At 41.5% G+C, this 13,046-nt stretch overlaps 3 protein-coding genes across 6 annotated transcripts; 2 read left to right on the top strand and 1 right to left on the bottom strand.

Moving 5' to 3' along the window:
- Positions 1-2,507: 2,507 nt before the first annotated feature.
- On the top strand, positions 2,508-3,202 carry LOC128369440 (histone H1-like). 3 transcript variants are annotated; one of them, XM_053330482.1, is made up of 2 exons: positions 2,532-3,094; positions 3,140-3,202. In XM_053330482.1, the coding sequence occupies exons 1-2, from the start codon at positions 2,561-2,563 to the stop codon at positions 3,200-3,202; spliced, it is 597 nt and encodes a 198-aa protein (XP_053186457.1). In that variant the 5' UTR covers positions 2,532-2,560. The 3 variants fall into 3 exon arrangements, with proteins under 3 accessions (XP_053186458.1, XP_053186457.1, XP_053186456.1); XM_053330481.1 differs by having other exon boundaries at positions 2,532-3,112; positions 3,155-3,202; XM_053330483.1 differs by having other exon boundaries at positions 2,508-3,202.
- A 931-nt stretch (positions 3,203-4,133) lies between these two features.
- On the bottom strand, positions 4,134-4,525 carry LOC128369452 (histone H2A-like). 2 transcript variants are annotated; one of them, XM_053330501.1, is made up of 2 exons: positions 4,445-4,525; positions 4,134-4,339 (listed from the first exon to the last, which is right to left on the bottom strand). In XM_053330501.1, exons 1-2 carry the CDS (start codon positions 4,523-4,525, stop codon positions 4,142-4,144), a joined length of 279 nt encoding a protein of 92 aa, XP_053186476.1. In that variant the 3' UTR covers positions 4,134-4,141. The 2 variants fall into 2 exon arrangements, with proteins under 2 accessions (XP_053186476.1, XP_053186475.1); XM_053330500.1 differs by having other exon boundaries at positions 4,134-4,525.
- A 363-nt stretch (positions 4,526-4,888) lies between these two features.
- On the top strand, positions 4,889-5,308 carry LOC128369451 (histone H3). The gene has a single exon (XM_053330498.1). It carries the CDS (start codon positions 4,889-4,891, stop codon positions 5,297-5,299), a length of 411 nt encoding a protein of 136 aa, XP_053186473.1. The 3' UTR covers positions 5,300-5,308.
- Positions 5,309-13,046: the final 7,738 nt, after the last annotated feature.

The following is a 13,046-nucleotide window of genomic DNA, read 5'->3' as shown; positions in this document are numbered from 1 at the left end:
AAGTGCAATGTGTCCAAAAAAAAATTAAAGGAAAAATTATGTTTGTCTGAATTATAATACAGTTGCTGTTCACAAGTTCAATATGTTCCATAGGAAGTGACAATTGTCCATTTTGTCTAACACATCAATGAAGAACTGCCTAACATATCCCACCCCTTGAAATGTGCTATTTTAACCCGTACATATTGTTCAGGTTAAATTTGACATTTTGACATTTGACAGCAGTAAGATTACCCTAAACGTCATTTTTTAGCCTGACATTTAGTGACTTCCTGAAGTGACCCAAAATACATAAAAATACAAATATTTTATTAATTTATATTTTTGTATAGGTTCTACACATTTTTGCACACTGAGGCTGTTACGGTTCAGATTTGACCCGTATCTATTCAGATGGATTTTAGATCTACAAGTGTGGGTCAAATAAAGGTTTTATGGAATCTTGAAACTGTGAGAATGTACATGTCATGTTTGTGTGCATTTTGTAGTTCAAGGGGACCTCAGCACTGTCAGGAGAACTGTCTGTGTTCCCAAAACATTTGCATCAGATTCCCATAGAGACAGACAACTGCTGGTCTTGAAGGGTAAAATATTGAAATAGTAAAACAACATAGGAGTGATCATATATGGTGCATAAAGGGAACAGAAGTCATCCAGAGGTCAGACGATGCCTTGATACAGACACAAGATGTGCACCTGCATGTAATATAATGTACAAAGTAACACATTGGAATCTGTTTGGGTTGGGAGGGAGGTGATGGGGGTCATAACATTATAAAGGTAGGTATGAGCTGCCATTTAAGTGACAGACATCATGGCAGCAAGACTGAATGTCAACACACGTGCAAAATCCACACATGGAAAGTGTCCCACCTCTGCTTTGAATGCAGAGACTAGTTCACAATCAGCACTTTATATCTTATGATATAGCAGTGAGGACAGTGTTCAATGGTTATATCATGAAGTCCAGAAGTTCCAGAATGTTCATGTAATTTTCAAGTTCAATCAAATATATTAAAATCATTATGGTTTTTATATTTTTTATTTCTTATATATATTATATGACATTATACTGTGTAATAGATTTTTTTTTTTTTTTTGTTAACCAAAAATGAGTGGCATAGGCTATTTAAACATTCTGAATAGGTTTGTAGTTAAAAATGTTGTGGAAATACTTACTACAAGGGAATTCTCATACTATGAAGGTACAGAATATGAACAGTATGTAAGGGTTGATCAGTGTTATTCACTTCACCTGTGTTCATGTGTTGGGTGATTACAGTCTACCCAGTCTATGTGAAGTATTATTTCAACTTTGGAATATCTTTGGAATATATTTTGTCCATCAACAGGCCCACAGCTTACAGGAAGGAGCAGAGCTGCATCACAGTGAGTGATGAAGACTCCTACAGCAACCTGGGACACATGACGAGAGTGAGGCTTGATAGAGGACTGAAGTACAAGCTGCAGGACATCCAGAAACTGCTCCTTAGTGTAATATTTCACATACACCAACTGTAAAATTAAGTTTCATTTTATAGCTATCAGCAGATATTGCACCCAGCTACTGCAAAACTGTTCATGAGTGCCAAGCAACAAGAAAAAATGTTCATTGGCTTCTTGGGCGAACAAAACATAAGGCATATACAGGCATAAAAAAGACCATGATCCTCGCAAGACGATGCCCCCATCTTAACATGCAATGCAATTAAATAAATTGTATTCATTCAAATAATTTAAATTATAGCACGAAACGTTCTCATCCTCAGACAATCACCAAATGATGTCACAGTTTCACCAATGATGCATTCATGTTGCAATATTGTCAATATTAGGCTATTTCTTACAATATAACTGATCCACTGCTTCTGCATTACTGTAGAACCATGAATAAAAAGTGTAACACAAATGTGGTATCGACTGCAGAGAACATTGTTACAGATTAGTTTTATTAAAAATAATCCTCATAATAACAAAATAAATATTTACAGCCACAGAGCAGCTCTGACAGGAAGTCTCATTGAACTGCTTCATCAGCCTGATCGGTGTGTTTGCTGCTACCACAAAAGCTTCATATTATAACAAACTGATCACCAACAGATGGAAGTTTTTACTTTTAGTCTGTGAACAAACATGTGAGCCAGCTGGAAAACTGCTTTTGGTGGAGTTTGGATGTATTTTACAGTATTTTAGGAGAGAAATGAGAGAGAAAAGCCGCTGAGCAGTGCTGTCCGCGGCGGTGAACAGGTGAGGTTTGTTTGCTCCACAAACTAAATGCAGAGAGCATCAGAGCTCTACATGACTTCTATATGAAGACAAACATGTCCGCTATCTGCTGTCTTCACTGTCAGCCTTCAACACTTCTCTCACACTTATTTTTTACTGTTTTCTCACTAGCAGAAAACACAAGTGTTAGACATTCACCCTGCTCACAGGAGCCAGCAGCGGGACTGAGTCTACACGGTTCTCATGGTGTGTTTAAGTGCCGCCTCCTGTCTCGTATACTCCATCAGTCTACTCAGACTCTGAGATTCACGTAGAACTAATCCTCGACCAAACTATGGCAGAAGTAGCTCCAGCTCCCGCAGCCGCCCCGGCTAAGGCCCCCAAGAAGAAGGCAGCAGCAAAGCCCAAGAAGACTGGCCCCAGCGTCAGCGAGCTCATCGTTAAAGCTGTGTCCGCCTCCAAGGAGCGCAGCGGAGTGTCTCTGGCCGCCCTCAAGAAGGCTCTGGCTGCCGGAGGTTACGATGTGGACAAGAACAAGGCCCGCGTTAAGACCGCCGTCAAGAGTCTGGTGACCAAGGGGACTCTGGTCCAGACCAAGGGCACCGGGGCCTCCGGCTCTTTCAAGATGAGCAAGAAGGCTGAGGCCAAGCCCGCAAAGAAAGCCGCTCCTAAAGCCAAGAAGCCCGCCGCCAAGAAACCCGCAGCGGCTAAGAAGGCCAAGACAGCAGCCGCTAAGAAATCCCCCAAGAAGGTCAAGAAGCCCGCAGCGGCCAAGAAAGTAGCCAAGAGCCCCAAGAAGGCCGCTAAGAAGCCCGCCAAGAGCCCCAAGAAGGCCGCTAAGAAGCCCGCCAAGAGCCCCAAAAAGGCCGCAAAGAGCCCCAAGAAGGTGGTGAAGAAGGCTCCCGCAGCCAAGAAAGCCCCCGCAAAGAAGGTGGCCAAGCCCAAGGCAAAGAAGGCAGCACCCAAGAAGAAGTAAACTGGCATCACTCTGAAGCCCTCAACCTAATCAAAGGCTCTTTTAAGAGCCACACACCTTTCTATAAAGAGCATATTCCTAAATGTATTTTCATAATAGTATTTTCTCTTCAGTTGCATGAGTTATTTATCTAATATATATCCCTAGTAAAGTGTTTTTACAATAAATAATATATATTTCAGACATCAGTTTGACAGGAGGATTTGGTCTGAGCAGCAACACAGAAAATAACTCAGGATGACGTGTATATAACTAACACTTAGCTGTAAGAATTAATACATCGTAACAGATCCTGCAATAATCTGATGGTGTTTATTATGACCAGTAAAAGGCATAAAATGACCAATTCATTACTTATAGCCTACTTATTACTTCAGTGTGTTTTAGGTGCACACCAGCAATTGTCAGGTTATTATTTATTGGTCATTATAATTAATTCATTTAATAATTATTTAATGTTTGAGTTTTGTAGCCTATTATAGTATGATTTACTACAGCAGTTATATTTATTGACTCATTGTTGGGAACTGCTGATTTTAAGTTTCTTATTTTGATTTATGCAGTCAGTCAAATCCCTCTATAATTTGAGGTAGCCTACTACAAAATTGCACCTTAAGTGTTAACAATGTTTTTATTTGTATTGTTATTGTTGAACTGTCAGGCTTGTATTAACTCATCAGAAAATAAATGAATACATAAATAAATGGTGTGTTCTGCAGATGTATTATTTTCTTAATTGCACTTTTTATATAACTTTAAGTTGAATTGATACATCGTACAGGTGGTAAGCAAGTTCCTAATGTTTAGTTATAGTCAATAAATCATGGTCATAATGTCAGTTTTAAATTGTGTTTGAAAAACGTGAGGATGTGAGCGCTTTATCAAAAGTAGGGGGCTCTTAAAAGAGCCTTTGTGTTGTTGAGGAACCGGGCCTTAGATTTACTTCTTGGCGGGTTTCTCGGTCTTCTTGGGCAGCAGCACAGCCTGGATGTTGGGCAGCACACCACCCTGAGCGATGGTCACTCCGCCCAGCAGCTTGTTGAGCTCCTCGTCGTTGCGGACAGCCAGCTGCAGGTGACGGGGGATGATCCTGGTCTTCTTGTTGTCGCGGGCAGCGTTTCCAGCCAGCTCCAGGATCTCAGCGGTCAGGTACTCCAGCACAGCCGCCATGTAGACGGGGGCACCGGCACCAACACGCTGGGCATAGTTACCCTTCCTCAGATGCCTGTGGACACGACCGACCGGGAACTGGAGCCCAGCACGGGATGAGCGGGTCTTTGCCTTAGCGCGGGCCTTGCCTCCGGTTTTGCCTCTTCCACTCATGATTTCAGGTATTTTCTAAAGTTTCAACTTAGAAAGTGAAGAGTAGACACAGCAAACCCTCCTTTATATGTACACGGAGGAGGGAAAGGACTGATGTCCCACCCACCAGAAAAGAGGCTTTCAGTAGTGCTGTGGAGGGGGAGCCGCTCTCATTTTGGCGGACTTTTTCAAACGACTTCTGCCCAATAAGCAGCGGAGCTTCAGGCTTCTGCAGGCGGTGCTGAGCTCCAGGAAGAGCCGCTCACCAATCAGGACCCGGAGGTCTGAAGCAACGTCACAGCTCCGCAGCAGCTCCGACACTTTAAAAGCAGCGTTTCCCCGCTTTTCACCACTATTTTCTCCTGATCAGAGAAACGAGAAGCAATGGCAAGAACCAAGCAGACCGCCCGTAAGTCTACCGGAGGCAAAGCCCCCAGGAAGCAGCTGGCCACCAAGGCTGCCCGTAAGAGCGCCCCGGCCACCGGTGGAGTCAAGAAGCCCCATCGTTACAGGCCCGGTACCGTGGCTCTCAGAGAGATCCGTCGTTACCAGAAATCCACCGAGCTGCTCATCCGCAAGCTGCCCTTCCAGCGTCTAGTTAGAGAAATCGCTCAGGATTTCAAGACCGATCTGCGCTTCCAGAGCTCCGCTGTCATGGCTCTGCAGGAGGCCAGCGAGGCTTACCTGGTCGGTCTGTTCGAGGACACCAACCTGTGCGCCATCCACGCCAAGAGGGTCACCATCATGCCCAAAGACATCCAGCTGGCTCGCCGCATCCGTGGAGAGAGAGCATAAATTGTCTTCTCCATCACAAACCACAACGGCTCTTTTCAGAGCCACCTCACTCTCCCTAAATCGCTGCTTCCTCTGTTGCCTGTACACAATCAATATTTTATTATATTTTAACACATTATCACACAGGTTCATGTAATGTATTATTTCCAAATGACAACTATAACAGGGGGAAAAAAGTTTGAGTGATGGTACAATCTAAAAGTGCATCGTCAAACATGATGAATAACTGCTGGTTGTATAGTCAGACAGGATGACTCACAGAAAGCTGCATAGAGCTTTGTTTCTTCAGTTATGTGGAAGTCAATTTGATGAGTGATTAAAGATCACCACCTTGTGGTCAGTCTCTTATTATATTTACAGTAGTAGCCGGAGGGGAAGAGTGAGGACCACAGCTGCTCACAAAGTGATAATACTGCACTTTTATCATGTTATGTCATCACAGCAGCTCAATAAGTGAAAACTGATGCACGACACAATAGGGGATCATCATCATGCTAACCAGAGATGTATTGGAGGTTAAAGTTCAGTTTTTTCCTTACATTCAGACTTCCATTAAGCATGACCAAGTTGAAAAAACTGCCAGATATACACATACATTGCTATTTTTTTCTCACTGAGTCTACAATCATTTAACTCCCTGAGTAGAAATCACGTCTTTCTGGATTTCTTATAAATATAGTCAGTATTATCTGTGAAGTTAAGGTGTCCATCAGTCACAGTTCCCAAATTTTTAAACCTGTTGACAATTTCTGCAGAGTATGATTGTCAAAGGTTGACATTCATTAGGAGGTTTGTTGTTGCATAAGATAACATCTCTGGTTAAACTTTAATTTCAAACACAACACACACTCCTCACAATACTGCTGCAGAGAAACTATATGATTAAAATACGTTCAGTCCTTTGCAGTGTCCCCTTCACACAAAAGTCCAACCAGTACCATGTTGTCAGCTTAGTTCAGTAAGTTAACATTTGCAAAAACCCTGATGACACTTCTCTGTTTATTTATTTTAAACACAACAAGATCCACTCTGTCCACACGTCTTTGTTCCCTCCCCTTCAGATCTACACTTTGAAGATGGGTGCAACCAACATTTGGTGAAGCAACACATGCTGTTCAGATCAGAGTTCAAGCTAGTTTAACTCAGTTATTTTTATATTACAGACTGACTGCATCTCATAGTCAGCTAGGTGATTTTTATTTTTCCAGGTTGCAGCTGCTTCTTCTGCAAGACCTGGGACCCTCACATACCCTGTCCCACCCATAGACATACTATATCAAGCGAAAAGAAAGTACGTAAAACACACTAGTTTGGCAGTAATTTGAAAAACAAACAAAATGCAAAATTGTCAGAGCATGAACTTAAAATTTGAATTCCTAATTACCCTGAAAACACTCCTAACACTCTTAACTGCAGACAACCTGATTTGAGAAGTAGTATCTTCCACTATGTCCCTGGTTAGCAGGATGAAAGCGCCCTCTTGTGTCATGCATGAGTTTTCACATTTCAATTGATGAGCTGTTGTGATTTTCACTACAGGTAGACATGTACAAACTTTACTCCATCTTTGGTAGTTTCAAACAACAATAATATATATATATATATATATATATATATATATATATATATATATATATATATTATCACTCTGTGCCAGTTTGTTCAAATAATTTCATACGTTTCAGAATTGCAGAGTTTACATTTAGCTTAAACTGAGCTGTATACAATTAATTTAGACATGTGATTATGATTTACATAAACAGTCTGTGCCACAGTACAGTACAGACAAGTGAAGACACCTCTATCCTAGACAGCAGACTCTTTACTGTACATGTCAGTCTTTGAAAGAAGTGTAGAGATGGATGAAAGTTTGAACATTGACAGCAGTCATAAACTTTTATATTTTACTAATATATATGTTACCTGAGCAGACCTGGCTGTGGTTCTGTCTTCTGTTACTCTGTATTCATGTGAAAAGTTTACCCCATATTATACATGTGATTGTTTCAGTGACAATGTAACACAAGGCCAATAAACTTGAATCATGATTACATTTTTGATTGGTGCCGACACTTCAGGTTCTCTTGGATGACTTGCTTCATATTAGCTTCAGATAAACCTTAAAATACATTTTTGTTTTGAAAGAGGACTGTGGATTTTACCTCCCATCATATTACATTATGATAGTGTTCCTTGTCAGTTAATAAGATCATTGGCAGCGTTGCCATCTTAACTTTTGAAAAACATCCTATGCTTATTATGAATGATTATAAGGATGGAGAGAAATAATTCAATTATTGCTGTATTGATAATATTGGTTGTATTTTACATTTCATTTTTAAATTGTGTTTCTATGCACTGCAGAATAATACTGTAGCACACTTCTGGTTATTTGTGCACACACAGTAACGAGGACCAGTCTCTGCTAGAAATGTAATAAAGTATATTTAAACACTGGAAACACAAAGGAACAACTGACTTTGTTCTCTAACTTTAGTGATTGATATATATATATATATATATATATATATATATATATATATATATATAATATATATATATATATATATATATATATATTATAACCACAAGGTGTCACTGTTATGAATCTAAAGTCTAAATGTAACACTTCAGAGGTGCTCCTCATACACAAAAATCTACAATTCACACTTTCATACACACTTTTATATTTATTTTTTAATCTTTTTTCAGAGATAAACTACAGGACATCCTGAAGGAGCAATGGACAAACATCTCACTGACAGTGACTGAAGTGGACGTTTTACTGTCAGTTTCACAACCAGAACTGAGTTCTTAAAATATTCACGTAAAATCGCTCTGGATTAAAACACAGCCTACATATATTAGTTATTTTTGAGGGGAGCAGAAAGGTAACATTCACAAGTGAAGAACAGTTTTATTCTGGTGACCCAGACGGATTCACTGGATGTGATCAGGTCCTGAGTAGAGAGAGTCTGACTGGACGTTGTTATTGGGAGATGGAATGGAGTGGGAGAGAGCAGTGAGCAAAGAGTATCAGCAGAAAAGGAGACTCAAATACATGTAGATTCATTGGCAATGACAAATCCTGGGCATTAAAATGTAACAAAAAAAGTTATACATTTTTGAACAATGTCTCAGCTCCCATCTCAGGCTCCAGAGTCGGAGTGTACCTGGATCACAGAGCAGATATTCTGTCCTTCTACATGACTCTCTTCCACAGAGTCCAGACCACATTCAGTCAGCCTCTCTCACAAAGATACAAAAATATACTATATAGTACAATTTTAAACACACACTTATGAACAAATATAGTGTAAGTACCAACATATCACTAATAGTTATGCAAATAATCAAGAAAAGTATAAAATGGGGCAGAGTCAGAGGAAGTAGGGAGGGAAATTACAAAAAAAAAAAAAAACATAATAAGTATCACCTTAACACCAAAAGACATACAGACACTGCAGCTATTCATATTTTCTGTTGACATTAATGAATATTGAATCTGGCCATAATTGAAATAAAGTTAACCAAATAGTATGTGTCATCATTGTTATTCCTGCGATCAGTCAAACCACCCAAAAGATTAAAGCATTAAAAGAGAACGCATGATATATTCTGTACTTCACAGATATCCTTCCAAAAAACCTAGATTATGGCATTTCTGAAATAAATGAGAGAGTGACACTCTTCTTCTTCTCAAGAAACACATTTGAAGGTAGTAACTGAAAGGGTAAAAGCTGTGAAACATATTTTACTTGAAGTATAGTTTTTTCAGAGAGAATATCACAAACAACTACATTACATTTTCATGAAATAAAATCTAACCATACATATTTTAATGTTTTATCATACATCAGTAAAACGTGTCACCTGGTGGAATGTTCAATCTCAATACAATGTATTTATTTCTTTATAGTTATGGATTGTTGTACAGAATATTATATTATAAACAGTGGATACTCTTCGGATGAGGTTGGCGCTCAATTTGTTCTATTCGGGCTATCGCTGTTGGGTTTATCCTTCGCGCACCTGCGCAGTCCTGAGAAAAAAAAATAGTCAACGCCCACACGGTGTATAAATACCCGTGTTAACATGCAGCCGGCTTCACTTTTCTTTTAGCCCCCAAGCTGCAAGTACCTGAGATAACCAAGAGTAATTAGACAGCTACAACTCACCATGTCTATCGACGGACTGGTTAAAGCGCTACCGGACATCATTAAAAAAGCGGCAGCTCGCCGAGACCTGCCAGTCCCGCCAGCTCAAGAAACCGCTCAGCCGAGAAGGCGAGACGCTGTGTGGCCCCGCTTCCCGCCCATCCGGAAATATCAAGAAGGCGCAGCGGCGGATCCGAGAGGTCTGGGTGCACCTGTTTCAACATTTTTGCCCATTACCAAAGTTGCTGATTTCAGCGACCGAGGTTTCCCGGCTGTACCTCCGCTGGAGGAGAACCTCACCGTGTTTTTTGGAGCGAATACGGCTGCCGGACGGCGACCATTGCTGACATCGTCCAAGGACCAATATATTGCACGACTGGCAGACCGGATCCACCAGTGTGCTTTTCAAGCCTCTGCTGCGTCAAACAACATCGCCCTGCTGGTTTCCAGCGTTCTGAAGATAGCAGCAGATCCTGCGATGCCTCCTGAACTGGCCACGGAGCTGAGCAACGCGGCCAGCGCTGCCCTCACACTTTGTGCCTGTTCCGCCGCCTGCATGGCCCGGCAGGCTACCTGGGCAACTATGCAGCACCGTTACCTGTGGCTGGACCAGACTCCTATCCCCGAGGCGTCGAGAAGAGAGCTCCTGGAGGCTCCGATCCACCCGCACGGGTTGTTCGGACCTCGTTTTCGGGCCATGATAGACTCAATGAAAGCAGCTTCTGAATATGCTGAGAACATCCGGCGCTATATGAACTGGGACCAGTCGCATGCGAGTCTGCAGTGCTACGATGAGCGGCGTCCCGGCGGCCGGTACGACACCAAGCAGCGCCGGAAGCGACCCACTGCACTGGATGGTCGGCAGGCTCAACGGAAGAACCCGAAAGTCGGCCGCTCTGGCTACTGCTGGGCCAACCCTCCCCTCTGAGCCTCCGGAGAAGCTGACATGATGTTAGCTTGTGTATTAATGTTCTTAATAATGTTGTTGTTGTTGTTGTTTACGCTGCCGCTACTAGAGCAGATTGTTTTGAAATAAAACAAAAACATCTTCTCCTAACGAGCAACATCCTACCGAACAGACAACCTACACTTGTCTGCTGACGCAGCTGTAATTATCCACATATCCCCCACGAAAAACCTTCCGGTTAGTGTTTGTTCAGAAGTACTAAACATTCTGTTTTCCCCAACACATGCTTTGTAATGGCAATCTGTGTGATAATGAGCCCACGAGAGCCGTGTGTGTGCCTCGTGTGGACAGCACACAGACTCCTGCATGTAAACTTTCATCAGAAAGTGAGAGCGCTGACATGTCATATCATCACGTTTGTGGACCTTCTCCCACTCAACGGCAACGTAAAGTCACTGCTGTTAATGCTCTAACATAGCTGCACTTATCACAGCAGTTGCCTTCGTTGTTATAATAATCATTCCTCATATTTACTCCGCTTCTGCTGTTGGACTGTTAAAGTAACGCTCGTCTTCATTCATCGCAGCAGACTTGATTTTCCCCAACTTCCTTTCTTCTCATTACATTCTGGGGAATGTGGACTGCGTCATTACGCACAGCGTATTGGTTGGACATGGATGGAGCTTTGATTATTTTAAGTGGTACTGTATGGAACCAGTGTGGCATAGACTATCCTGCTATGCCCTTATCCCAACAGCTATAGCTCTTAAAGGGAGTAGCCTATAGGACCTAGAACGTTAGTTACGTATTGTAACTCCAGAATCTATGAGTATAGGCGCAGCCATGTAAGCTATGTGCCCCACTGGTTCCTTGTGGCTAAAAGAAAAGCCTCTTTTTGGGAGCCGACTGCATGTTAACACGGCTATTTATAAACCGTGTAGGTGGGGACCCCCGTGGGTGGGCGTTGACTACTTTTTTCTCAGCGCAGGTGCGCGAGAGATAAATCCAACAGCGATAGCTCTTAGAGCGTCTATACTCATAGAATCTGGAGTTACAATACGTAATTAACGTTCTCAACACTATTTTCTCCTGATCAGAGAGACAAGAAGCAATGGTAAGAACCAAGCAGATCACCCGTAAATCCACCGGAGGCAAAGCCCCCTGGAAACAGCTGGCCACCAAGGCTGCCCGAAGACCTCCCCGGCCAGCGGCGGAGTCAAGAAGCCTCATCGTTACAGGCCCGGTACCGTGGCTCTCCATCCACGCCAAGAGGGTCACCATCATGCCCAAAAACATCCAGCTTGCCTGCTGCATCCATGAAGAGAGTCCTAGCTTAAACTGTCTGCTGCTCCACAAACCACAACGGCTCTTTTCAGAGCCACATCAGTCTTCCTAAAGAGCTGCTTCCTCTGCTGTCTGTACACGATCAACATTTATTGGCGCATCGATTGTAATTCGGTGTGTCATGTTTTGGTTGAAATACAAAACATTATTGTGACATTGCCATCATACTGCAGAATTGTCAAAAATATCAGGATGTTTTGAAAACCAGGGATTTTCTGAATTGAGGAGAGCCTATATTTTCACGTTTTTCAAAATTGAGATAATATGAAGTTTGTATGCTTCTTAATGCTACAATTATGTGAAAATGCATGTGAGTGTTGAACGATCGCCATCTGGTGGCCATAGTTTCTTAATACCATACGCCAGAGGGGAAGAGTGAAGACCACAGCGGCTCACAAAAAATGAGGCTGCACTTTTGTTTTCTCATCTAAATTAAAGAAGAGACTGGCCACTTTATTTACATTATGAAAATGTTTATAATTAACTGGTAAAACATATCAAGAGTAATGTATTAGTATAGTAATTATTGAACTGAATTTTAGAAGAATAAACCAAATTAAAAGAAACGGGGATCTTTAGATTGTTTCCAAATTCCTAAGATTACTTTTCCACCAGAAAAAAGGTGACCAGTGTTTTCAAATGACACATGAACACGATAAACTCAGTGTAATATATATGTAGTTTGCTCACAGTCATAGAACCCTATGTTAAAGCAAACTTATCAAGAAATCAAATGTCCTTAGTGGCTCAGCTGAGAACAGGAATCCTTCCCCTGAAGCTTGAAGTCGGTAGATTTAAAAATATGTTGGAAGATGAAAGGTTATGTGAACTCAATGAAGTTGAATATTAATCATATTTTCTTTTCTACTGTCCCTTGTATGATGAACTGAGAACTCCTATATTTACCGAAATGTCTGTTAAAAACCCAGAAATGTTTCGGTGCTCTGATGATGACAGAATGGACTGGCTGTTTAACTGTAATGTTTTTAAGTTGGCTAAATATGTAACTGAAGCCTGGAAAAAGCGTCAGGACGGTTTACATGTTTAGTTGCTATAATGCCCGTTATCTCGTTATCTGGTTTTCATTTGTTATTATTTGTGCTTTTCTTCTTTTGTTTCAGTGTCTTGTAAGCCCATTTGCACTTCTGGTGCAAGACATGTTAATAAAAAAATCAAAAATCAATCATTGTCAGTGAGAGTTGAAATAGTGCTGCAAGGAGTTCCATCTGTTTGGATCTAATGAAGGATCCAGTGACTATTCACTGTGGACACAGCTACTGTATGAGCTGTATTAACAACTTCTGGGATGGAGAAGATGAGAATGAAATCTACAGCTGCC

This window comes from Scomber japonicus, chromosome 12, assembly GCF_027409825.1.
Source record: "Scomber japonicus isolate fScoJap1 chromosome 12, fScoJap1.pri, whole genome shotgun sequence".
NCBI classification, from domain to species: Eukaryota; Metazoa; Chordata; class Actinopteri; order Scombriformes; family Scombridae; genus Scomber; species Scomber japonicus.
The sequence above is the reverse complement of the archived record's forward strand: the minus strand, read 5'-3'. Positions and strand labels throughout refer to the sequence as shown.

Bases quoted from the DNA above. Each gene is read 5' to 3' on its own strand.
- LOC128369451 (XM_053330498.1), top strand. From the start codon at position 4,889: ATGGCAAGAACCAAGCAGACCGCCCGTAAGTCTACCGGAGGCAAAGCC.
- LOC128369452 (XM_053330500.1), bottom strand. From the start codon at position 4,525: ATGAGTGGAAGAGGCAAAACCGGAGGCAAGGCCCGCGCTAAGGCAAAG.
- LOC128369440 (XM_053330483.1), top strand. From the start codon at position 2,561: ATGGCAGAAGTAGCTCCAGCTCCCGCAGCCGCCCCGGCTAAGGCCCCC.